Source organism: Giraffa tippelskirchi, chromosome 5 (assembly GCF_054371585.1).
Source record: "Giraffa tippelskirchi isolate mGirTip1 chromosome 5, T2T-mGirTip1v1.2.pri, whole genome shotgun sequence".
In the NCBI taxonomy this organism is placed as follows: domain Eukaryota; kingdom Metazoa; phylum Chordata; class Mammalia; order Artiodactyla; family Giraffidae; genus Giraffa; species Giraffa tippelskirchi.
In genome coordinates this window covers 19,413,787-19,440,041 of record NC_137279.1, presented here as the reverse complement: position 1 = coordinate 19,440,041, position 26,255 = coordinate 19,413,787, and the positions used below count along the sequence as shown (strand labels likewise).

At 41.5% G+C, this 26,255-nt stretch overlaps 2 protein-coding genes and 1 long non-coding RNA gene across 9 annotated transcripts in view; 1 reads left to right on the top strand and 2 right to left on the bottom strand.

The window, feature by feature from the left end:
- Positions 1-1,242: 1,242 nt before the first annotated feature.
- NPHS2 (NPHS2 stomatin family member, podocin) lies at positions 1,243-18,161 on the bottom strand. 2 transcript variants are annotated; one of them, XM_081485910.1, is made up of 8 exons: positions 17,888-18,161; positions 13,653-13,756; positions 9,682-9,754; positions 8,721-8,803; positions 5,812-6,015; positions 5,013-5,068; positions 3,538-3,616; positions 1,243-2,182 (listed from the first exon to the last, which is right to left on the bottom strand). In XM_081485910.1, exons 1-8 carry the CDS (start codon positions 18,159-18,161, stop codon positions 1,904-1,906), a joined length of 1,152 nt encoding a protein of 383 aa, XP_081342036.1. In that variant the 3' UTR covers positions 1,243-1,903. The 2 variants fall into 2 exon arrangements, with proteins under 2 accessions (XP_081342036.1, XP_081342037.1); XM_081485911.1 differs by lacking the exon at positions 5,812-6,015.
- Positions 18,162-21,723: 3,562 nt separating this feature from the next.
- Positions 21,724-25,961, bottom strand: LOC145504683 (uncharacterized). The gene is made up of 2 exons (XR_014052393.1): positions 24,793-25,961; positions 21,724-21,838 (listed from the first exon to the last, which is right to left on the bottom strand). It is a non-coding gene; the product is annotated as an uncharacterized LOC145504683 (long non-coding RNA).
- TDRD5 (tudor domain containing 5) overlaps positions 21,990-26,255 on the top strand; it is a 98,807-nt gene continuing 94,541 nt past the window's right edge. For 3 of the 6 annotated variants that reach the window (XM_081485878.1, XM_081485892.1, XM_081485886.1), the window contains exon 1: positions 21,990-22,101. The gene's annotated coding sequence lies outside the window, so the exon portion shown is untranslated. Of the gene's footprint in view, positions 22,102-23,027; positions 23,213-26,255 lie in introns of those variants that run through there. The other 3 variants (XM_081485876.1, XM_081485888.1, XM_081485884.1) reach the window with 1 other exon arrangement.

Here is a 26,255-nt window from a genome sequence, read left to right as displayed (position 1 = left end):
CCACATAACTGATCCCCTTTACTCAGTATAAAACAGTAACATCAAATAACATGGGGAATAAAGAAGCAGACTGAAGGTCAAAGAAATCACCAAATAGTGAGCCACTGAAGATAGCTACCACCATTTCCCTCTGTACAAACAGCATGGAAATTGCCATTATATGTAGCATTTTACTAACATGATTTGTTATAGTTTTGCAAATTTAGTAATGTTCTATATATTATTACATTTTTTTAAGTTTTTAGAGAATTTCCTATATACCTCACTATGCTTTCTTATTTACTTGGCTAATTTTTTTCTGTAGATATATATTTCTACTTATATAGGACAAGTTAAACAGTGGCTGACTTTATTTTTCTGGGCTCCAAAATCACTGCAGATGGTGATTGCAGCCATGAAATTAAAAGATGCTTACTCCTTGGAAGGAAAGTTATGACCAAACTAGACAGCATATTAAGAAGCAGAGACATTACTTTGTCAACAAAGGTCCGTCTAGTCAAGACTATGGTTTTTCCAGTGGTCATGTATGGATGTGAGAATTGGACTATAAAGAAAGCTGAGCACTGAAGAATTGATGTTTTTGAATTGTGGTGTTGGAGAAGACTCTTGAGAGTCCCTTGGACTGCAAGAAGATCCAACCAGTCCATCCTAAAGGAGATCAGTCCTGGGTGTTCATTGGAAGGACTGATGTTGAGGCTGAAACTCCAATACTTTCGACATCTGATGCGAAGAGCTGACTCATTTGAAAAGACCTTGATGCTGGGAAAGATTGAGGGCAGGAGGAGAAGGGGATGACAGAGGATGAGATGGTTGGATGGCATCACCGACTCAATGGACATGGGTTTGGGTGGACTCCGGGAGTTGGTGATGGACAGGGAGGCCTGGTGTGCTGTGGTTCATGGGGTGGCAAAGAGTCGGACACGACTGAGCAACTTAACTGAAATGAACTGAATGGAAAGTAAGACTTAAATTAGGGCATGTGTAGATCACAAAATGTTACTAGTATTTAGAGAATAAATATTGGGTTGGCCAACTAGTTCATTTGGGTTTTTTCATAAGATGTTACAGAAAAACCAAAACAAATTTTTTGGCCAAGCCAACAACTGGTAAATTCTATACTGAAAGTACATCAGCCCTATATTTATCACAATGCTTCCTTAGATTATAAGCAACATGTACCAGGTAAGTGTTTTTATCCTTTTATTTCTCTATTTAAAACAAAAAGAGTCTCTATAAAAATAATTCATTTGAAATTCTTTAATTAGGTATACATTTTATATCCAGCTCAAGTACTGGAATATGTACTTACAAGTATCTTTCTTTCACTCAGAAATACAGAAGTGTAACTGTGGTGCAGCTATGAGAGTCAGGTGCAAAAAACCTTGGGTGGAATGACAAACTAGAGTGTGGAATGACAGGGAATTATTAAGACGTGCTTTTGAGGAGTTCATAGTAGGAGAGAAGCCTGAATCACAAGTATGAGATTACAACAGAGTGTGATAAGCATAATGATAGTGGCATGTAGAAAGGGCTGTGGGTGCAACAGAGCCCTTCCCAAAGGGGCTAGAGGGCATCTAGGGAAAAAGCCATTTGAACTACATCTTCAGAAGTCAAAATTCAGCCATATGTAGACTCAAACTTCTTTCCAAAGTAGAATGCTGGCTAAAGCTCTTTCTCATAATTCCTCTAATCAGATGATCCACCTAAACATGTTATATGGCTTCTCTTTCATTACATGATTTCACTGTCTTCCTGAGTGTGTGGCTGCACTGGGGCTTCATGCATTCCAAGGGTATTTCACATGGCAACAAAAGAAAGAGCAGAACTGAGGACCGAGGGCCTTGATCGGGGATGTAGCTGGTATATGGAGCCCTCTTTGCAGTCACATGATCCTTGTTTCCTCCTATAACATGGGAGAGTCTTTCTTTTTAGGATTCAGCGGCTCAACAGATTTGGAAGGATTTGGTAAGGGGATGCCTCCTTGAGTTCTATTGCTTGGAGAAGACAGGAAATTTAGCAAGTCAAATGGCAAAGGTAAAACCACTGTGGAAGGTTTCTCTGTGGACAAGGATTGAAGGGTATGCAGGTACCGAAGCTGAGCAGCAGCTGGAGTGCCTGATAGAATCTCGGCTGCCATCCTCAGGGACTCGGAGGCGGCCTTCTCCCCTTCTGCAGCGATCATCTAGACAAGGGATGAGAGGAAAAACAATGTGTGATTTTTCTTCTTCGCTCCATGAAGGTTTTAATCCTACTTAGGGTGACTCAACAAACAAGCACTAGTATCTACTATGGGACAGGTGCTGCTAAGCACAGGGGAGCAGACTGCCTTTTTTCTTAAGATCTTGATCTAGGGAGACAGATATACTGTTAATTGTAATGGGCTTTCCAGGTGGCGCTAGTGGTAAAGGATTCACCTGAAAGTGCAGGAGGTGCAAGAGGCTCAGGTTCAAATCCCCTGGAGGAGGAAATGGTAACCTACTCCAGTATTTTTGCCTGAAAAATTCCATGGACAGAGGAGCCTGGTGGACTACCATCCGTGGGGTCACAAAGAGTTCATTGAAAACTTGGTGCAGAATTTGTTAAGAGCCAAGACAAGTAGAGATGAAGTGTTAGGGGAGTTACTGTGTCTGGTGGGCCTTGGACGAGTCATAGGGTTTTGCCATTTTAGAGGAAAGGTTGGCCAGCATTCCAGGCAAAGACATGCAATCCTGAAAGAATGACTGCCAACTCAGGGTAGCATTTCAGAAGAAAAAGCACAAAAATGGTCACCACCCAAATGTCCCCTTAAAGTGGGCAAATGGCACTAGACTCAGAGATCCAGAAGCAGCTCTGCCCAGAGGACCGCCTTCCTCCCCATCTTTGTCCACCAATGCTCCAAAGTTATCCACCCTCTTGGTAGTTATGGGTTTTGCCTTACCTACTTTCTGCTCTTTAAGGGGAAATCTGCCTCCCCTCCAGCCCTCATTTTCCTCTTCCCGACCCCCTTCCCACCCACACCCAATCCTCTGGTAGCCACATCTTCTCTAGCATGCCTGAGCAGAGGCCATGTGTAGCACAGCCTCCCCTGGGCTCTAGAGATGAGGGAAGTGTGCTCTGACATGGTTGTCCCTCCAGAGCTTGCACAGAGCTAAGGATACAGGCCTGTGTGTCATTAACCTAGAGGGGACAGGTGACGGATATCACCCAGGGAGAGATACCAATGCTAGAGAAGAGGGATGGAGTTCGGGGAGATGCCTCTAGGGAGAGAGAGTGAAGGCAAGACTTAGGGAGGAGGAGGTCACTGTCACCAATAGTGTCAGAGAGAGGGTGTAACAGGGAAAGAGATGTTGCTCTGGTCAGGAGGCCATGAGCATGCCCAAGGAGAACAATTTTAATAGTGTGGTGTGTGCACAAGCCAGATTCCCCCCAGCGCCTGGACGGATAGGTGAGGAGTGAAGGGGAAATGTTCTCCATGAAGAGGTTTTCTTTTGGATTCTCTGCAGCTCCTCTGATGCTCCTCCACTGTGCGGGAGGATGGCCTGCTCAGGGCTGGCTCACCCGCACTTTGGCTTGTCTTTGGGCTTCAGCTTCCACCGCTAATGAGTGTTGCAGCCCGGCCGGCAGGCGCACGTCCTTACTGAAAGAGAAAGATGGTAGGTAGGTGAGTGTGCAGCACAGCTTTAGCAGCTGGAGCTTTCAGACAGACCTGCCACCTTCTCTACGCTCGGTTCATGATACACAGTGGACTCTGATTTAACAGAGGGCCGCCGCCCTAGACCTCTGCGCAGACAGTGGGCAGAGATGAGGGGCTTAAGCATCAGTGCCTCCAATGTGGATTTTTATTATCACTGATGCTGTAGTAGAGCTGTGGTTTTCTCTTTACAAGTAAAGCGAATTTTGTGTTGTATTGGGTTGGCCCCAAAGTTCGTTCGGGTTTTTCCATAGCATCTTACAGAAAATGTGAGTGAATTTTTGGCCCACACAATACTATGATAATTTTCCCACTTAAAGTTTAATCTGAATTCTGGCTATTAAGTTTAAATAGTGAACAACAGCTTTGAAGAGCCATACTATTAATAATGAGGGAAGTCATCTAAGTTGACAAAAGAACTGAATTGAAAAGGGTAGAACTGACCAAGTACTTAATGTACTGCATGAAAGATACAAAATTGTATTTTTTCCCCTGATTGTAATTATAAAAAGTACATAGAAAACAACTTGGCAGTTCCTCAAAAAGTTAAATATGGAGTTACCAGATGATCCAGTAATTTCACACCTATGTATATACCGAAGAGAAGTGAAAATATGTTCACATATAACCTTGCACATGAATGTTCATTGCAGCCTGATTCATAATGCCCCCAAAGGGGAAACAACCCAAATGTCCATCAACTGAGAGTAGATCAACAAAGTGTGGTATAGCCAGTCACACAGTGGAATATTATTCAACTGTAAAAAGGAATGAAGTACTGATTCATGCTACACCACAGAGGGACACTGAAAACATTATGGTGAGTGGAGGAAGCCAGACACAAAAGGCCACAGACTGTGTGATTATGTTTATATTAAATTTCTAGAATAGCCAAATCTAGAGAGACAGGAGTCAGTGGTTGTCAGGGGCTGGGGGTTGAGGCAGAAATGAGGAGTTCCTGCTTAATGGATGCAGGTTTTCTTTTGGAGATGATAAAACTATTCTATAATCATATGGTAGTGGTGGTTGTGTCACTCTGTGAATATACTAAAAACCACTGAGTTTCAATTTTAAATGGTTAAAAATGATGAGTTTTATGTTATGTGAATTTTACTTAGAACATGTTTAAATCCATAGAAAATATGACAGTTATTTACCCAGATGTTTATAGTGGTTGTGTTATAGTTATGAGATAATATGTAAATTTTTCTTTCTTCCAAATTTATGCTAATATGGCTACAGTACTCATTCAATGAAAATATTTTTTCAAATAGAAGTTTTTAAATAAAATCAAAATATTTCCCTTTATCATATTGTTCTTCCTGGTTAATTTCCTACCCACATTTCTGTTCTCTCCACTTTGATTCCCCAAATACAGGTCACTGCATCCAAGGCAACCTGTGGAGGGAAGAGTTGAGACGTCAGTGAGAACCTCTGGGTGCACCGATGGCCACCGCACTGAGAAAGCACATTTTTTCTGAAAGGCCATTATGTCCTTCCTTTTTTCATTTTAACAGTATAGGGCCTTGCAAAAAACTGTTTAGTTTGCACAGTGCCACTCAACAAATACTTGAGTGGAATTAAAGATGGTGTGGTAGGCTGACTAATGGCTCCTGAAGACATCCCTGAAACCTGTGAATGTTACCCTAAAAGAAACTCTGCAGATGCAATTTAAGTTCAAGGCTCTTAAAATGAAGGGCTTATCCTGGATCTTCCCCAAGTCAATCAAATCTGGATCATTGATTGGGTAATTAACCACTTAAAGGTCTGTGATATTTTGCCTTTTAACCTGATAAAGTTTTTCAGTCTTTATCATTATTTAACTTTGCTTATTTCCCCAACTAGACTGTAAGGTCCCCAAATTCATTCCTTATCATCTTTTTATCCCACCAACCCCTCCTTCCAGCCACTGGGGGAGGGTGAGAAGAAAAAGTGTGGCAATGACTGACTAATTGCACAGATGGGTGACTAGGACCAGTTCAGGGACTGATTGGCCACCTTTTAAGTGTCAGCTACTTTCAGGACTGTACCTTTAACAGTGAATGCATGGCACATGGAAGATTCAGTAAGTGGTCAATGAAGAAAGGAATAAAAGGTAGAGGGATATTTCAACATACTTGGTGTTAAATTCATCTAAGTACCTTTACATCTTGAGCAATGTTCTTCCTCTCAAGAAGAATTTCAGTGAGGGATCGATGTGCTAGGAGACGCTTCATGGTGGTTTGCACAAGGAATTGGATAGCTTTGGACACATGAGCAAGACTGCTTAGGAGAAGAGAGGCATTTTCCATGCGGTAGTAGCAGATGGCATCTATCTCCATCACAAACATGTCTTTGGTTACAATCTAGGCAGAAAAAAAGTTTTAGATGACAGGCCTGATTCTTGGGCTTCTTTTCCACATAAGGATAGAGGGGTTAAATATGTTCAAATTTCTTTCTCAGAGAAAGATAATAGTAAGAAAAAAAAAGAGTAGTTGGCTCAGTCTTTAATCAAAATAGACATTGAAAAAAATTATGGAGTTTGTATTAAATATACTAGACAACTCAGTTTAAAGGAATCCTGTCATAAATCCTTTTGTAAAAAAATCAGGAATAATTTTCTTATATGAAAACATTCAGTTGATTGTATATCAGGTCTTTTTAAACTGACACCAAAAAAATCTGCTAAAAGAGCAACACATTCTGGGAAACCAGTACTCACGTGTATTGAGTATATATTTAGAGGGCAGTTTGGTGATACTTATCAAAAGCCCTAAGAGATGTATGTGTACAACATTTCCTTTTTTAGACAAAAGGATATATTTTAAGGGTTTAACTGTAAAGATGTGATTCACAGTATTGCTTATTTTAAGAAAAATTTAGAAATAGGGAATTCCCCGGCAGTCCAGTGGTTAGGACTTGGAGCTTTCACTGCTGGGAGGTCTGGATTCAATTCCTGGTCTGAGAACTGAGATTCCCGTATCCCATGCCGTGCCTGTGTGCTTAGTCAGGCCCAGCTCTTTGTGACCCTTTGGGCTGTAGCCCGCCAAGCTTCTCTGTCCATGGGGTTTTCCAGGCAGGTCCAGGGGATCTTTCTGACCCAGGGATCAAACCTGCATCTCCTGTGTCTCCTGCATTGCAGGCGGATTCTTTGCCCGCTGAGCCATCAGGAAAGCCCATGCCATGCAGTGCAGTAGCCAAAAAAGTTTAGAAATAATATCAACAATAGGGAATTAGTTGAGGAAATTCCACTTACTAAACTCAATTAGTTAAGTAAATTAATTGAGTAAAATCCACACAATGAAATGCTGTGTGTCTATTTAAAACAGAGGTAGAAACACAGCTAATATATGAAAAGATGATAACAGTATATTGCTGAGTGAAAAAGGATAGGTGACCAAATAGTATGTATGGTATGATGGGCATATATGATGTATATATGATATATATATATATGTTTATGTATATATGATGCATATATACACATATATATATACACTTGTCTGAAAGTATAACCACATATATAGAAAAGGATATGAAGGGAACATTCCAAAATATCAGCTCTATGGGTAACAGGATTAGGTGTATGTTTTATTCCTTTTTTACATTTTATTATCTAAAATAAGCCTTTTAAACATATATCATTTTTATTCACATTTCTGTTTGCCAAAGGAAAGAATGAGAAAGAACCTCAAATTGAAAGTAGGAGACCATTTAGGAAAGGCTTATAAATCTGAATCAGTAACAGGCAAGTCTAGATGTTAACTCTACATTTAACTTTTAATTGTGGTAAAATGAACAGAACATTAAATTCACCATCTTAACCATTTTTACATGCACAATTCAGTAGAATTAAGTACATTCACACTGTTGAGCAACAGCATCCAGAACTCTTTTCATTCTGCAAAACTGAAACCCGCTGAACACCTCTCAGTTCTCTCCTCCCCCGGTTCCCACAACCATCCTTCACTTTCTATTGCTCTGAATTTCACTACTCCAGGTTCCTCATATAAAAGGAATCATACAGTATTTGTCTTCTTGTGACTGGCTTATTTCACTTAGCATAATTTTCCCAAGGTTCATCCATGTTGTAGTATGTGCCAGAATTCCATTCCTTTTTAAGGCTGATTATTATTCCATTGTCAGTATATGCCACATTTTGTTTATTCAGCCATTGATGGGCTCATGGATTGCATCCACCTTTGTGGCCATTGTGAAAAACTGATGTTATGCACACAGGTATACAAGCATCTCTTCAATTAGCCTGCTTTCAATTCTTTGGAGTCTATATACCCAAAAGTAGAACTGGTAGATTATATGGTAATTCTGTTAAATTTTTGAGTAACTGTTCTCTACAGTAGCTGCACCATTTTATATTCCCACCAACAGTATACAAGGGTTCCTATTTCTCTACATCTTTGCCAACACATTATTTTCTGTTTTTTTTTTTCTTAATAATTGCCATCCTGATAGATGTAAGGTGGTATCTCATTGTGTTTTTATTTGCATTTCTCTAAGGATTAGTGACGAAGAGCATCTTTTCACATGCTTATTGGCTATTTGAATATCTTCTTTGGAGAAATATGTCCATTCAAATCAAGGTATATACAATATATCATATATGGAAGGAAATCTTCTTTACTCAGTCATTCAATTTAAATATTAATCTTATCTAAAGAATCCCATAACAGCAACATCCAGATGTATTTGACCAAATTATTGGGTACCATGCCTTAGTCAGGTTGACGCATAAAATTCACTATCACTAAGGCCTTTGTCCATTTTACTTGGATTTTTTGCTTACTTGTTGAGTTATAAAGTTTAATATATTTTGGATATTAACCTCTTATAAGAGAGAATATCTGCAATTTTTCCCATTCTATAAGTTGCCTTTTCATTCTGCTGATTGTGTCCTTTGATGTATAGGAGCTTTAAATTTTGATGTAATCTCTCTTTCTTTTTGTTTTTTCTGCTTTTGAGCAAGAATAGTCATTTTCTTCTAGCCCAGAGTTGGTAGAGTGCTTACCCAGGAAAAATGTAGACAGAAAGCAAAATCCCCCACTTGGCTTACCTCATGAAAGGGTATCTCCAAGGTTTGGAGACGAAGGTCAACTTTGTGGTAGGTATCCAGGCAGGGCAAAAAGAAGAAAAGGCCTAGAAGGGGGAAGGCAAGGGAAGGGACAGGTGAATAGCTGGCATGGAGGCTGTTTGGGGTTCACTATTTTGGTATCAAGTTGAATGCTGCATCACTTTTCTTAGCCTCCATGGTCTATGCATAGACCATTGGGCCATCACACCTCCATCCTGAGTTGTGTTTGTTGTTGCTAAGGTTACCAAATAATTTGTTGTCCCATATGGGACATGTTTAAGGGTGAAAGGAAAGGACTACACTGGGACAACAGGCATAATCAGGGATTATACCCAGTAAAATGGGCTGTATGGTCAGCTTGGTCATGGTGCTGACCTGTCCAGACCTTGGGTTACACATCTGTCTCCTTCATCAGATTTAAACTCTCTAACAAGAGTGTCTTATGCATTATTGTTAGCATTAGTGCCTAACTAGTGCCTTTTAGGTGCTCTATAAAAAGCCAGTTTTTGAATCTATGTGTGTACCAAGGTGACAAACTTTAGAGCCAGCAACCTCCATGTGGTATTTCTTATAATGGGAGTCCCAGAGGTAATCAGAACAGCAGCATCATGATACCAGCCTCTGGTTGGCTAGTTAGTCCTCACCCACCCAGTATAATGTATAGGGTGCCTGACCATAGGTCCTAACCTACTTCCTACTCCAGCCAGTCTGGCCCTGGCATATGGCTCTCTGCATTCACTCTCTTTTGGTTGCTAGTGACCTGGTAGTAATGCTCTCTGAAGAATTTCTTAATAACCAGTGTTACAAATAACAGACTAAAAAATGAAGATATCACGAGTCAAGTTACTTCATGTAGTCTGACGGCCATATTACAAATATGCATGAATTGATGAAATCGGCAAGTCTCTTGTGGGCGGGAGGGTGTAAAGAAGATTGTTCTTACCAGGGCCTTTGGCTCGTCCAGGAAGCAGATGTCCCAGTCGGAATATAATTACTCTCTCATACTCCTGTACAACCTAAAGGGAAATGTAATACTTTTTAATTACTCTAAGAGAGAAAAATGAAGTCTTCAAAAGACCTTGGCATGACAATGATCCTAAGTATCAGAAATCTCTTGTTTTGAGAACCAAGAAAAAATTTCTCTTAAAACTTACATTTTCAAAATACATACTTAGTAAATGCAGAATTTCAGGAACAAATGAAAAAGTATATTGGTCATGTTAATTTTTGAGCCTGTGGACAGAATTTTGATTAAGGACTCATGATTGTCTAAAAAATAATTGCTTCCACCAAATCAAAGAAATCACAGTATATTTAATCTTATATCTTTGCTGTGACTGATGCATTAATAGTTTTTACATGAATCCCTTATTAGCTACATACAAACCTTATGGCAGCCATGCAGGTGCTCAGATCACCCTTCAAGAAGAGCCTGCAGCCAACTATATGTTGTCTGTAGGTGACACACTTTCTAGTCAAAAGTACAAAATGTTGAAAGTAAAGGGTAGAAAAAACTATACCACACAGAGTAACCAAAAAATAGCAGGACTGACTACACTGATACCAGATAAAATGGAGTTTAAAACTAACACACCAAAATGTTACTAATGATAAAGAGGGACATTGTGAAATGGTAAAAGTGTCAATGCATTAGGAAAGTATAACAACGGTAAACATGTATGTACCTAAAAATAGAGCTCCAGCATAAATAAGGCAAAAACCAAAAGAAGATAAAAATAGACAATTCAACAGTAATAGTTAGAGACTTTACTATCCCACTTTCAATTGTGGGTAAAAGAACTAGACAGAAGGTCAACAAAGAAAGAAAAGATTTCAACAACACTATAAACTAGACCTAACAGATGTCTATGTATAATTCCACTCAACAATAGAAGAATACATATTGTTTTCATGAAAACATGGAACATCTCCAGGATAGACCATGTGCTAGGCCATTTAAAAAAAACCTCAATAAATTTAAAAATGAAAGAAAGTTACATGGCTCAAAATAGCCTGGGGTTAAAACCCCCCTCCAGGTCCTCCCCACCATTCTATGCAAAACAAAAAACTCTCTCACTCGAAAAAAATGGACATTAAGGTTGATTACGCCCAGCTCCCAGCCAGTCCAGCCTTTGGCCCATCTCCAAAATTCCTTGCCTCAGCCGTTTAAGAGATAACTACTCCGAACAACCTTGGAGAAGAACAGGCCCCCTTAAGACAGTAACTTTCCACATACATGCCTATATATACTCACTCTTTTCTTGAGTAAGGGCAGCAGCTCACTTATCTGACTGCTGCCCCTTCTCACCTCGTTAAAGGTGATCTGTTTCTGTAAAGTGCCGGTCTCTTATTCTGAACCTCGCCTTCTCTAACTCCCTTACCCTACAAAAAGGATTGAAACCACACAAAGTATATTCTCCTATAACAATGAAATGAAATTAGAAATCAATAACAAAAGGAAATTTGGGAAATTAAATCACACACTCTAACCAACAGGTCAAAGAATTTATCACAAAAGGAATTGAGAAACACTTTGAGATGAATGAAAACAAAACTTCAAGATACCAAAATGAATGGGATGCAACTAAAGCAATGCTTAGAGGAAAATGTATAGCTGTAAATATCTATAATAAATGAGAAGAAATATCTCAAAATAATACACTAATTTTTTGATGCTAGAAATAGAAGCACAAATTAAACCCAAAGTAAGCAGAAAGGAAAAAAGATTATAGTGGAAATAAAGGCAATAGAAAATAGAAAAACGTTAGAGAAAATTAACTGAACTCAGAGTTAAACCCAAAGAACCATAGTTGGTTCTTTGAAAATTTCAACAAAATTGACAAATATTTAGCTAGACTGACCAAGAAAAAAGAGAGAAGATTTAAATGCCGAAATCAGGATCCAAAGAGGAATGACAGAGACATCACTACTATCCTTACAGAAATAAAAAAGATTATAGATGAAAATACTATGAACAACTATACACCAACAAATTAGATAACAAGTAAAATCAACAAATTCCTACAGAGTCATAAACTCAGAAACTACCTAAACTGATTCAAGAAGGAGAAAGAAAAAGTGAAAAAGACCCAGAATTAAAAGATTGAATTAGTAGTTAAAAAATTTCCAGCAAAGAAAAGTCCAGGGCCAGATGACCTCACTGGTAAATTCTGCCAAACATTTAAAGAAGAATTAACAGCAGTTCTTCACAAATTCTCCCAAATAATTGAAGAGAGAGAAATCTTCCCACCTCATTCTGAGACCAGGATTACCCTGATACCAAAACAAGACAGAGACATCACAAGAAAAGAGAACTACAGACCAACATCGCTTATGAAGATAAATGCAAAACTCATCAACAAGACAACAAGCAACCTGACTCCAATAACACAGGTTTATACACCCTAACCAAGTGGGACTTATCCTAGGAATATGTAGTTGATTTAACACCCAAAATTCAATGAATATAATATACCATATTACGAGAATAAAGAGCAAATATCATGTCATCGTCTCAATGGGTGAAAAAAAGGCATTTGATAAAATCCAACACCCTCTTATGAAGATGAAGGAGAAGAAGAGGAGGAAGGAGAGCTTGCATGAAATTGGCAACAGCCTCAGCAGCATCTGCAGCATTCCCGCCAAGGACACGCTCTTCCTGGCCACTCCAGCCAGTGACTAAGAATGGCAGGGATACAAGGGCCTGGCCATTTCTGTCCGTTGTGAGACTCATCTACAAGGCAAACTTTGCTCAGGAGTTCCCTTTCAGTAGGGCCAAGACTTTCTTGAAGGTGTCCCACAGTCTGAGGCTCCTTCTGTCCAATCCTTCCTTCCACTTCTCAGATCACAGGTGTTAGATCTGCATCATTCTCCGAAGGCTTTCCCTCCCTACTGCTATTCTCAATCTTTCTTACAATGTCTCCCCACAAATCCCTTGCACTTCTAATTTCATCTTGGTATGTTCTTCCCGAACTGACACAAGTCTTCATTTACTTCAGGGACAGCTTCAGACACATGTAACCACCTGTGCGTGCATGCCAAGTCGCTTCAGTTGTGTCTTGTTGTGATCCTAGGGACTGTTGCCTGCCAGGCTCCACTGTCCATGGGATTCTACAGGCAATGATACTGGAGTGGGTTGCCATGCCCTCCTTCAGGGGATCTTCTGGCCCCAGGAATCCAACCTTTACCTCTTATGTCTCCTGAATTGGCAGGCAGGAGGGTTCTTTACCACTAGCACCACCTATGGGCCCAAGATGTTTGTCATTCGTGATCTCTTGAAGCTGCCTGAGGTTTCCTAGACATGTTAATAATAGGCATCATGACCTACTCTGGGCCAGTCTTTGTGTTAGTATAGAGTGTAGATCAACTGGATATAGGTCCTGTCTTGAAGGGGTTCTCAGTCTAATGACAGAGATTTGAGTGAAAGTCGCTCAGTCCTGTCCGACTCTTTGCGACCCCATGGCCTATACAGTTCATGGAATTCTCCAGGCCAGAATACTGGACTGGGTAGCTGTTCCCTTCTCCAAGGGATCTTCCCAACCCAGGGATCAAACCCAGATCTCCCTCATTGTAGGTGGATTCTTAACCAGCTGAGCCACCAGGGAAGCCCAAGAATACTGGCGTGGACTGGGTATCCACAAATATTATACTTATGGTAATTGCTAGAATGGATATGAAAGTTGGGGGAGATGCAAGCACAAGGAAGGGAATGACAGTATGGAGGTATCAAGGAAAGTTTCTCAGTTATCTTTGAGCAGGTATAAAAGAGTAAGAGCTCTTCTGCAAGGTGAGTGGGAGTGAGCACATGCCATGCAGAGCAGACACCAAGTACCAAAACACAGAAATGAGAGTGGACATGGGGTGGCCAGTGAGAGGCACCAGGAAATTACTTGCTAGATCCTCATGGAATCTCACCTTTATGCAGAACCAGATAGAAAAAGGGAAGGTCACGATGATGAAGAGCAGGGATGCGAGGACAAGAAGCCACTCACAGGCCCCTAAACTGGAAGACTTGGTACCTTGAAAAAAGAAAAAGAATAATTATATTGGAACTTCACCACATTCACTGACTAGCACCTCTAGCTCAGCCCTTGGTATTAGGGTCGGATCAGTTTGTAGACTTTGCTGGAAACAGTAGAGTGAGCTGGACATCAGTGTGGTCGTTTCCCAGAGCCTGTCAGTGAGACGGGCTTTGGGGGCCGATGGAAGGTGGACCAGGCTCCTGGAAAGGCAGCCGTGGGTGCCCTGGAACAAGCACAGCATCTAGACATGTGGTCTGGGCTGCAGTTCTGGCGCCACCATTTTCTGTTCAAATGGCCTTAAGCAAGGCACACAACCTCTCAGTTTCCTCACCTATTCAAGGAAATGCTATTCATCGCATCACTATCTCATAATAACTATCTCATGGGATATTTCATATCTGGCATAAGGATGAAATGACATACACGTAAAAGCACTAAACTGTTTTCTTTTTTGTGTGTGGTGTTGTTATTTGAAGTGATTCAAAACACATGCGTCCAGCAGCTTATCTTCCCTGAAATTACAACCCCATCTATCTCTTGCTCCAATAACTGAAATTTCTCCATGAGAGCCCCTTCTTGTTTTCTTTTTAAGTTGTTTTTCGTTTTTGTTTTTTTGGCTGCACCCCACAGCTTGTGGGATCTTAGATCCTGACCAGGGACAGAACCAGGCCCCCCATAGGGAAAGTTCCATCTCGTAACCACTAGACTGCCAGAGAATTTCTGGGAGCCCCTTCTTTGGGTAAAGGTGTGGATCTTAAGACAGTCTCTGAAAATCATCTTTGTGGGGTAATATTAGCCCATCTGTGCCTATCAAAAGGTGATAAAGAACTGGAGTACAGACCATCCAGGTTGCTTGAGTGATAAATGAAATGGTATTTATATCAGGGAAAGTTCATCTAAGAACTTCTTAGGGCCTTGTCTTATTTACCAGTGTCCTAGGACTGGAATAGTGCCTGAAACATACACTCAGCAAATAATTCTTAAATGTAGAAAGGAAGGCAAAGTGAATAGTGAAAATGATTTAAATGCAATAGTTACAGAAATCTCAAGAATTTTAATCTTTAGGTACTAGAATATTGGCCAAAGGGACACTATTTGTCAGTTTAAAAAAAATCTCATAGACAACTAGAAAGTGACTAAAGATTACAAATGGTAAGAAGTCTATTTTTAAGAGAAGGGATGGAAACGGATAACTAATTAGTGGGCCTGAGAATTTTATTTCCATGCTGGGAAAATAACTGGAAAGGTCATCACCAAACTGATGTGCAGATTAATTGAAGAGGGCAGATAAACAAGATGCACCAGCACAAAACTAACCTTAGTGCTAAATGCCAATCTGTGGCGGTTCCCAAATGGTGCCCCACAGAACACTAGTCCCACAGGTGCTCCACAGATCAAGAGTTCCCGGAATAAACGAGTTTAGAAAATATGTGTACGGTGTTCCCCTCCTGGAGCTCCCAACAGTCATGGGCATATTGAAGCTAGGAGAATCCCTTCAGCAAAGAAGCCGTCTTAATTTTGTTTAACCTAGTATTTCCCAAAATTTGACCAGGTGATGTTTTCTCCAAACAAATTCATGTTCCATGGAATTTATTTCTCATGCAACCTGTTTGGGGAGAGATGGCTCTATCAGCATTACATTGGTTTTTACGATATTCTTTCCTGAGAGCAATAGTTAGTAGTGTTCTTGCCATGTTTAAACATGTTTATAATAATATTTCATTTGCCAGTGATAAGCATGGTAAGTAAAAATAAATAAATGCACATGCAGACAAAATTTTCATTTTGTAAGTGAAGAAAGTCCTCAAAATTCCTTCATATCATAGTTAAGGATATGAACAGAAAACTAATACCTATACCCAAATATAACTTAGAACTTTTACTAACAAAGTATTTTTCTCTTAGAATGAGTTCCTTGAACATCCAGTTTGTTAGGTTTAAATGAATAGTGAAACACTACATGTTAAAGCCAGAAGAGCCTTTAGATATGCCATAGTGCAAGAATCCCCAACATTTCAATGAAGTGAAGCTTCTTTGTTTCTCCCAATCTTAGGTAGCCTGGTAGAAATGACAGAAATGGTAGAAATGTGGTGCTACATGAGGAGGAGAGGAGGTATTGCTGTGTCTGCTCCCCTTTCCTCTGGGAACCACAGAAAGCTCCCAGTCAAGGACTCAGCAAGCGGGTCTCATCCTTAAGGTGACTCATCCTTAAAAGAGACTGAATGAGGCCCATAGTGTGAAGCTACTAGCCCAAGGCCACCGCTAGTTGGTGGCAGTGCTGGAACCACGATCAGAAATCAGGCACAGCACCCCGCAAGGATAGGCTTTTCAATAAGACTTATTCTGGGATTCTGGCTTCTCTAGTTTACACCTGTAGGTCTTGGGCAAGTTACTTAATTTCTCAGCATTTCTTCTTATCTGTGCCTTAGGAATGATACTACTCAGTAAAGCACCTAGCATGTGCCGGGCAGTAAAGCACCTAGCATGTGCCGGGCACAAAGTAAGGGCTCCAAAAATGGTGCTTCCTTCCTCTCCTACCCCACTCATATGATCTGAAGCACAATACTTACCAGATCTCTAACCTCAGCATTACTGTAGCAGTGAATCCAGTAACACTTTAATAATCAGAAATTTTTGATCCATGAAAGGGCATCAGTTAGGCACAACAGCATTAACATGGTCAAATGAACCAAAGCCCAACTGCTGGAATCTTTCTCAAGTCATAGCTTTCAATGCTACAGCATATAGCGCAATGCTGCTAGCTGGGAAATGTTAAAATTTCATAATCAGCAGAATGTAGTATAACACTATTCCTAATTCACCTTCCTTTAAAGTTAAACCTCCCTCATCCTATAATGAAGGTAATGAGTTTTTTCTTCATTCATTAAAAGATGAATTGGAATCAGGGACTTCCCTGGTGGTCCAGTAGTTAAGATTCCACCTTCTGCTTCCAAGGCGTGAAGCCAGTCCCTGGTCAGGGGACGAAGGTTCCACATGCCACAGGGTGTGGCCAAAAATTAAAAAATAAAAAGGATTGGAAGCAGATAAATTTGTTCTTGAGAGCTGTTTCACCTGCAGAAGCCACAGAGATCCTTTTCCCTCTGATTCCCTCCTTTTGGTCTAACTTGCCTCTTTTAGCTTGCTAAGATTCTGCTCTGAGCATTTATATATTCTTTCCAGGCTTTGTGTAAGATCAACACTTTGAGTGCTTATCTTAGCTCATTTTATGTGAGCTCATTTTAATGTGTATGTTAGCTCATTTTATCCTCACAATTACCCTCTGTGGTGGGTACTGTTGGTGTCCCCATTTGATAGATGGGTAAGGCTCTGCTGCTGCTGCTGCTAAGTCGCTTCAGTTGTGTCCGACTCTATGCGACCCCATAGATGGCAGCCCACCAGGCTCCGCCATCCCTGGGATTCTCCAGGCAAGAACACTGGAGTGGGTTGCCATTTCCTTCTCCAATGCATGAAAGTGAAAAGTGAAAGTGAAGTCACTCAGTACTGTCCGACTCTTTGCGACCTCATGGACTGCAGCCCACCAGACTCCTCCGTCCAGGGGATTCTCCAGGCAAGAGTCCTGGAGTGGGTTGCCATTGGGGTAAGGCTCTGGCTATGATCAAACGGTTAGCTGAGATCTGGCTTTTCTTTACTTGGCTCAATGTCTCTACTTTTTAGTATGATCAGCACAAGGAAAGTGTAAAATGCTTTCAGGTTAAGTCTGATGAAGAGCGGAGAATAAGCTACAAACTGCCCTGAATCATCAGCTCGTGCATTTCTTAAACTAGGGGCCCACATACTTTTCCAGCCACAGAAGCCCCTGCAAGATTCCTTTGGCACGTTGGTCCCCAACCTGGACCACACTCCCTCTCACCTCCCAACTGTGGCTGACCCCTGCGAACAATGGTATTTAGTGGATGTTATTTGTATTTCTTCTGATGCATTTTGGTCTCCACCACTGGTGCGTCAGCGGGTCCTGTCTTTCATTTCCTGGGAATCTGAGCAGGTCCAGCAGGCTGCTCTGACCTCTGTAGCTCTCAGGGCGGTGACTCGTTGCACCCTAACTGACATTTCTTGGGCACCACTTGGAAAGACCGCACCCCTCCCGGGGCCTCAACCTGCCCGCTGTACCTTCCTCAGGCCGCTCGCTCTCCAGCAGCGCCACCACTTCGGTGCCCTCTTCGCCGGAGCCCCGGACTTCATCCACGTCCACCACAGTGGCTGCCGGCGCTCGGGGCTCCCCCGGGCTCCCTGCCCGCCCGAGGGCCGGCTGCTCCGGCTCGGCATCCCGGCGCCCGCGGCCTCGGCCGCCCCTGTCTGTCTTCGCCCTCTTGCTCTCCTTGTGCGAGGAGCCGCTGCCTCTCCTGTGGGCGTCTCTGGAGGAGCTCCGAGCCCTCTTCTCCATCCTCAGACCGACCCGGCCCGGGAGTGCAGTTCCTGCGGCGTGGCTCGGCAGGGATGCAGGCGCATCCCTGGGGGAGAATATAATGACTGTGGGCGGGGCTCTGCTCAAGGTGAAACCCGACTGCTGTTTCTCAGAGGAGCCGGGGGTCAGGACTCGCCGCCCCTGAGACTCGGTGCCACTGTCAGCAATGAGTTTGTGTGAGAGCCTGTGTGCCAGGTTAAAAAGTTTTCAAATGTGTTTCTAGACATGAAAATTTGAGCTAAAATACCACGCAGGCCAGCAAACTGCTGAAGGTGTGACGGCACTTTGCTTTATGATTTGTTAATATTGTATGAATTAGAATATGTGGTCACTTGTGTAAGGCTAGAGGGTTTAAGGGAACAGAAAAGGTTGTCCAATTAGGGTAACTTTAAGGTAAAATTAGAAACTTCTCTCCAAGCCCCCCCCCCTTCCCCCTTAAGATCTTCTCAAGGTTACCTTTCTTCTCTCCTAATTTACTTTATGTCCTGGCCCTACTCTTTCTGCTGAAGCTTTCGCAGGTAAAGGTGTTGGCTGACTACTCCTGGGAAGATTCACATTTTAAAAGGGGCGAAGCGAGGGTGGGGGTGGGTGGGGGTGAGGAAAATTCTCCCAGACCTCTATTTACACACATACATGCTCTTTTATTTATATTTCTTTTTTACTAATTCATTATTATTTTATTAATGCTTAAGCCTGCTGATGTTGCTTCTTGAAGAATTGCAAGAGAAGGGATCTGATTTAACTTTTTTTTTAGGAAAGGACCACTTTTGTTCTTGGCTAAACCCTGTTCCCATGCTTCCTTCATGAAGGCAAGAGTTTTGCTTTTTTAAGCCTTACTGGCTATCTCCACTGAGCAGTACACTGGGGTAGCTGCCCCACCGGCATCTGAGGAATTTGAAACGTTGAATGGATCTATTTCGTTTTTATTCACTATTAATAATTTGTCACTGAATAGGAGGTTGGAATGGATAACCAAACTTATGATTCTACTCAAATAGTTCATTGCAGTATGGTAGAGATAATGATCACTTAGTTTTAATTTTCCAATATTTATTGAGTTCACATAGTGATAGCTTTTTTTCTTTCTCAAAAACTTTATTAAAGAATGAGGACTGGGAGACTTCCCTGGTAAGTGGGTAAGACTCCATGTTTCCAAAGCAGGAACTGCAGTTTCTGAAGTAACTTAAATTGACTCTGGAAAAATCATTCCACTATTTTTTTCCATATATTCTGAGTTAGGTCACTGGGAATATAATAATTAAAGGATTAGTAATAAAGTCATTCAAATAGATTTGTTTTTTACTGTCTAAACCTGATTATTGTGTGGACTACATAGGGAGGGTAAATGTTTCTTTTCAAGTGCCTGACTCAGTATTTTTTTCCCCATAACAGTATACTGAAAAAATTTTTGAAGTTGCCTTTGCCCCAAAGGGGGAAAAATATGATTATTTAGTATTCATTCAAAATTAATAGTTGCTATTAAACATAGCTAGTTTGCTGCTGCTGCTGCTAAATCGCTTCAGTAGTGTCCGACTCTGTGCAACCCCATAGACGGCAGCCCACCAGGCTCCCCCGTCCCTGGAATTCTCCAGGCAAGAACACTGGAGTGGGTTGCCATTTCCTTCTCCAATGTATGAAAGTGAAAAGGGAAAGTGAAGTCGCTCAGTCGTTTATCATCTTGTAAAATTTTTCCTATTTGGAAAAGCATGAAACTCTAGCATGTATTAATTTTTTCTCATCTTTTGATTCTGTTATGGATTAATTTGACCTAGAGTCCTAGCTGTAGACTCTTAAACTAAAATTGTACCTCAATTTTTGAACCAAGAATTGACAGGATATCTGGCCAAATTACATTCTCAAAGCTGTACCTTCTCCCTCAATAAGATTTCTTGTAGGAGAAAAATTGATGAGAAAAAGCCATACTTGATTGTTGTAGCCCATGTTGGGTACTTGTCCTCAGTCTCCTCTGCTGTTATATAAGCACTACTTCATTTTCTATATCCATTTATGACAGTAACACAAGCATCTGCTTATATCACAAGGCTCTTGGGATTATTAATGACAATGAAAATATCTGAGAAAGGAGGTAACATTCCATGTTAAAAAAAGTCAACATGCTGAGTGCTGAGGTAGCGGCACTAGTCTCTAGCTAGCTGGCCTCATCTCTTCTTAAAATGATGATGCTGTTTTCTTTTAGATTCCTTTTTAATTGAAAATGTGTCAGTCATCCCTTTGCTGAAAATATTATATGTGCACAGCTTTAAACTCTTAATACATTAGCTCTTGTTTGGGTTTGTTATGAGGCTGACCTCTGTGGGAATGGAGTTACTGGGAGAGGGAGAGGACCAATTAAAATTGCTGGGCTTGAGTTTGTTTCTAAGACAAAGGTCATGAAAGATTTCAAGGCTTTCTAAATTAATATATTCTCATTTAGCAGCTTGAAAGTTTATATCTACAATGAAGAGTGAATATTTATATATCTTATTTAATGGAAAAGTTGGAATTCATTATGCCTAGATAAAATTGCAAATCTTGTTATTTTAAAGACTGAAGAAACTACAGGGACTTAACTTTGACTTTCTCAATTTGTAGGTGGCAGAGAAGCCAACCAGGAGGGCACAGCAGTGATCTAGGAAAGTGATGCTGATGAGAGCTGGCTTTGGCAGTGGGGATGGCTTAGATTCAGGAAATTTATTTCTGAAGTAGAGAAACAGCAGAATTTGGTGACTGCATGGAGTTATGAAGGGGGTGGTGGGGGTGAGGGGATAGAAGACTTGAGAGATTTTGACCTTCATAGGTTGAGCAGTTGGTAACAACTGCAGGCAGCTCTGACAGACCCACTTCCCCTAATTATACTGCTCTCAAGTGTTTCAAGTTCTGGCCTTCTTTGCCTGGAGAAGCAGTTGTCCACTTGTTAGGTGCAGGTAAGACTGCCTTGACTTTTCTCTCATGAATTCACTTCACAGATACATAGTGAGCACTTACTGTATGTTTAGCACTGCTCACCTCTGAGAATGTAAAGGTAAGGCATGTCCTTGAGGAACTTAAGAGAGTCTAACAGGGAGAAACAGATATGTAAACATATAGGTGTGATAAAGTGTGTATGTTATGACAGAAGGATCTACAGCAGGGTTTCTGTGCCTCAGCGCTGTTGACATTTTGGACCAGATAATTCTCTATTGCAGGGGTCTTTCCTGTGTAAGATCTTTAGCAGGATCTCTGGCCTCTACCCACCACAAGATGCCAGTAGCACCAACCCCCAGACATTGTCAAGTGTCCCATGGGGACAAAATTGCTCCTGGTTGAGAACCACAGATATCTGTATGTACCATGAGGACCCAAAGGAAGGGGCAAGTAATCCTGAGTAAAGTCAGAGAAAACCTAGTTTAAACCATATTAAGAGGTGGGTAGGTGATTCTCAGAGGGCTTCAAGAACTGGGCCTTCCAGCAGAGCAAACGACTACATGAAACTCCTAATCAAGGGTTTTTGATAAGCTTTAAATATTTTTTGTTACCATGGATGAGAAATGTGTTCACACAATTTTTCAAAAAAGATTTATTTATGGCTGTGCTGGATCTTAGCGGCTGCCCACAGGCTTTCTCTAGTTGCAGTGTGCAGGCTTCTCATTGTAATGGTTTCCCTTCTTTCGGAGTACCTGTGATGGTACAAGTGGATTTCAATCAAACTTTTTCCAAACCAGTATTTCAAAATAAAGATAAAACTTCAGGCATGGAATTGGAGGCAAGGGCTGACGCCCGCTGCGCAGAAACCCCACTCGCTCCCCCGCCCTTCGTGGGCCTGGCTTTACGCTGCGCAGCCTCCTTGTGCGCCGGAAGGGAACTTCATCCGCGCTTCCCCTGGAGCTCCTGGACTCAAAAGAAGAAAACTGGCAGCACCCAGCTTCTTGCAGCAGGTTCAGTGAGTGTCTGGCTCTTACCTTGCTCCCTGGAGGCCTGTGAGCATGCCAGCTGACCCCACTCGGTCACATTCTGAAAAGTCTGGGTGGAGGTTACTTTTGACCGGAGGGGGTCCCCAGCCTCTGCTTTCCCCCCAACCCTCAAGCTACCCTTACGGGCTGAGAAAATCAATCCGATAGACCGCACACCAGTAATCTATTCAGGACAATGAATCAGGGGTGGGGGTAGGGTAGGAACTGCGGTTGTCACTTTAGCGGCCATCAGAATCACCTGGGGGCTTCCCTGGTAGCTGAGCTGGTAAAGAATCTACTTGTAATGCAGGAGACCCCTGTTCCATGCTTGGGTCGGGAAGATCCCCTGGAGAGGGGATAGGTTACCCACTCCAGTATTCTTGGGCTTCCCTGGTGGCTCAGACGGTAAAGAATCCGCCTGCAGTGCGGGGAGACCTAGGTTCCTGGGAACCCATTCCTTGGGAAGATCCCCTGGAGGAGGGCATGGCAACCCACTCCAGTATTCTTGCCTGGAGAATCCCCATGGCAGAAGGAGCCTGGTGGGCTACAGTCCATGGGGTCACAAAAAATCGGACACAACTGAGCGTCTAAGCGCAGCACACAATCACCTGGAGGGCTAATTAAACTGTGTTGTTGGGCTTTTCCTGCCCCTTCCCCCAGGTTCTAGTTGAGGAAGGCGGGTGTGGGGTCTGATAATTTATAACAAGTTTCTAGGTTGTTTTGATGCTCTGGAACCACAAGATGGGAATCCCTATCTTAGAGGTTAAACATTGTTTTCTAAATACTCTGTTTAAAGCAGCCCCTTCTCAATCCGGCTTACCCTGGTTTATTTTTCTTAATAGTTATCGTTACTTGACATTTTATATATTTATCTGCTTTTTGTTTGTCCTTAGTTAGGTCCAGGAGAACAGAACTTTGTCTTGCTCTTGTAGTTCTGTGTTCTAGAACAGTGCCTGGCACATAGTAGGAACTGGAAAATCTGTGTTGCTTGAATGAATATGTGTTTTGGAAGGCATGAGCCAAAGCTGAAGGTGTGAGAGTGAAAAAGGTCACTCAGGAAGAGGGGGAAGACTGAAAAGGAGAAGCCAAGGACAGACCCTGGTAGGTGTGGACATTTAATGGAATAACAAATAGGAAATAAGAGCAGAAACCTAGGTGCCAAGCTCAGTGCAGTACCCAGAGAGGAGAGATTTTCAGAAAGGGAGGGGACACAGAGAGGAAACAGTAGCCATCACCTACCATGGAAAGATTGAAAAGTCCTTACGATTTGTCAGATTTGTTATTGGTGGTTTTGATAAAACTAATTTAAGATGTTCAGAGTAGCAGACTGAGTGCTTTGGATTGAGTAGGGAATGGTGGATGAAAAAGTGGGGAAAAGTGAGCGTGGACTGTTTATTCAAGGATTTGGCCAAGAAGGAATGGCTGGAGGATGTAGGTAGAAAGAATTTCTTGCTCTCTCTCTCCCTCTCTGTGTGCAGGGAAGTCAGAGCCAAGTCATTTTCTAGTGGTGAGGCAGGAATATGTAAAAAAGCTTAATAGGGATGGCAAAGGTTTAGAGTAATTGCTGTGAGGAATAGAATTGAACAGTGACATCAAATGGCCCCAAGTTGGGCATAATGTTAAACTTTGGGAGGTTGGAATGCTGCCTAAGTTGTATCATGAGCTTCTAACTCACCTCCGGCACGGACAGTGTTTTTGAAAGATTCTCTCATACTTGTCATGGGGCATATATTAAAGCTTCAGAAGCTTAAAACACACACACCACAACACAAAACTCATTATTGGCTGTTTTCTAAGGCAGGAATGTTGGTAGGAGCAGCTGCAATGGAAATATACTCCCAGATACAAGCAGGGTATGGGAGGAGACCAGGTGGAGACAGTTAATTAACAGAAGAAAAGTGCACTCTGGTCATCATAATGCTGCTGCTGCTAAGTCGCTTCAGTCATGTCTGACTCTGTGCGACCCCATAGATGGCAGCCCACCAAGCTCCCCATCCCTGGGATTCTCCAGTCATCATAATGGGTAGGATGGAAAACACACTGGTCTGACACACAGAGCTGTCTGGTTGTGGTAATTAATTGTAGGGTCCCAGGGATGAAATCAACAAACAACTCACTAAGTCTTTTTGATTTGTGTAATTACAAAAGCAAACAAACCAACAAAACACAGTTCTAGGTCTGGGGAACAGAGGACTCTGAGACACATGACTTGTCAGTTCTGTTCCAAGAACTAAATCAGACCCCAGGAGTATAGCCTAAATATTCTTAAAAAAGGATGCTGCTGAAACACTGTACCTAAGTACTGCAAACCTTTTCTTCAGCCTTTCCCCAAAGGCCTTGGAACCCCTTATGGATAAATGTTCTGGAAAAAAGGAGGAACTCAAACTTCTCAGTAACTGTCACTAATTTCAAAAGAACACGAATGTCAATGTGTGCTATCAACATTGTGAGCATATAGGGGTTAGGTGATAAATGAATTAAATTCTGGTCCAAGTTCACCTTTGGGCAGGGCTAGTAGGACTGTGAATTCACCCTGCTTGCCAAGTGAATAGCTGGAATAGGTAATTTTAGCAACTGACAGAATTCCTACATGGGCACATTCACTCATTGAGTAAGGGCTATTTTGGTAGAAAATGCCAAGTGAAGTGCCAAAATAGTACATCAAAAGCATTACTACATACCTGCAGAGTGTCTCCGTCAAAGGCAAGAAAGATGCTAAGGTGATGGTTCCCACCTCATTCCAGTTTAGCCACTACATAAGTCTGACAGGTCTCAGAGAATGACCATGCATTGTAAACCCAAGCAAGTGATGATTTCAAGTGTAGCTTAACTCTTCCAAATGGGGTCCCCTTATTGAAGCTACTCAGCCCCTGACACTCAGGTTGCAGATATTGATCTGAGATTTAGCTCCAGAATATCTTAGTAAAAATCTCTTATTTTCACATTATACACAAATAGTTTTCTAGATTCAAGCAAGAGTTTTGTTTTTATTGCCTATCACTTTTTTATATCCTTGTTCATTTCTGTCAGTTTCTTCACTTTAAAGTGGGGATCATAATTGTACTTTTTCAGATTGTTAAAATTTGATAATCTATGTTAAGAGCATGTAGTAAGTGCACCATATTACCTATTATCATAGATAATGGGGTGAAAATCAGGGATATGGTTTTTCAATTCATTGTCCATTTTGCTCTCAGGTTGTTTAGTGAGATGGTAAATTTTCAGAATTTTTGTGTGCTCCATTTAAATGCTGATTTGGCTGGGTTAAGGATTTCAGTTTCAGCTTTGAAGACATTGCTCCATTGAGAAATCCAACGGCAATATAACTTGCATTACTTTCTAGTAACCTATTTCTATATAAAAGCTCTTCACTTTCTTCTGGATGTTGTCTAGAATGGGATCTTAGTTTCATTAGTTATCCTAAGGACTCAGTGGAACTATTTAATTAACCATTAAATTAAACCATTTAATTAAACACAAAATTTGTGTTTTTCTTCAAATCCGAGACATTTTCTTCTTTCTAAATCTTCAGCCCTCACCACCATTCTGTTGTTTGTGTAATACCTGTCATTCAGATGTTGGAGTAGTGTCCACCTGGATCCATTCTTCATGTCTCATCAGTTTCCTTTTACTTAATCTGCTATTTAGCCCTGTCCGTTCTGCTATAAACCAGCCCACAAATCTTTTCTGTATTTCTGAGATTATTCACTATTCTTGGTTAATTGATGGAATATTTTGTTCCTTAGAGCTTTCTTCTTAATGTCATGGGATTTTAGGTGAAAGATAAAGTAGATGTGTGTGCTCTGATTTCCTTCTTGACTCATCCTCGGTTATCTTTTGGTTTTCTTGTTCCTTTAATTAGATTGTATATTTTAAGGTAAAAGTCTTCATACTCAGCCTTTCTAGTCTACCCCTCTTAAACTACCATTTTCTGGTTTTCAAGGCCCTTATACATCTGGCTTATTCTACCTATCCAGTAAAATACACGCCCAGGTTATTTCCTCAAATACATCCTCCTCTTTAGCTTCCCAGCTCTTTTATCTCCAGTGGAGTTCTCCACTCATTCAGGAAGCCCTTGTTGCCCCACCCATTCCGCTCTGCCAGGAGTTGCATCTATCTAGCTCAGCAGTGCTTCTCCACCAAG

What these genes read in the sequence shown, in the direction of transcription:
- NPHS2 (XM_081485910.1), bottom strand. Translation starts at nt 18,161, where the DNA reads ATGGAGAAGAGGGCTCGGAGCTCCTCCAGAGACGCCCACAGGAGAGGC. An exon ending in TGGACGAGCCAAAGGCCCTG is followed by an intron (nt 8,804 to 9,681) that starts GTAAGAACAATC and finishes TCCCCCTTCTAG; the next exon opens with GCCTTTTCTTCTTTTTGCCC. An exon ending in AAAGTGGAGAGAACAGAAAT is followed by an intron (nt 3,617 to 5,012) that starts GTGGGTAGGAAA and finishes TTTCTCTTTCAG; the next exon opens with TAAGGACGTGCGCCTGCCGG.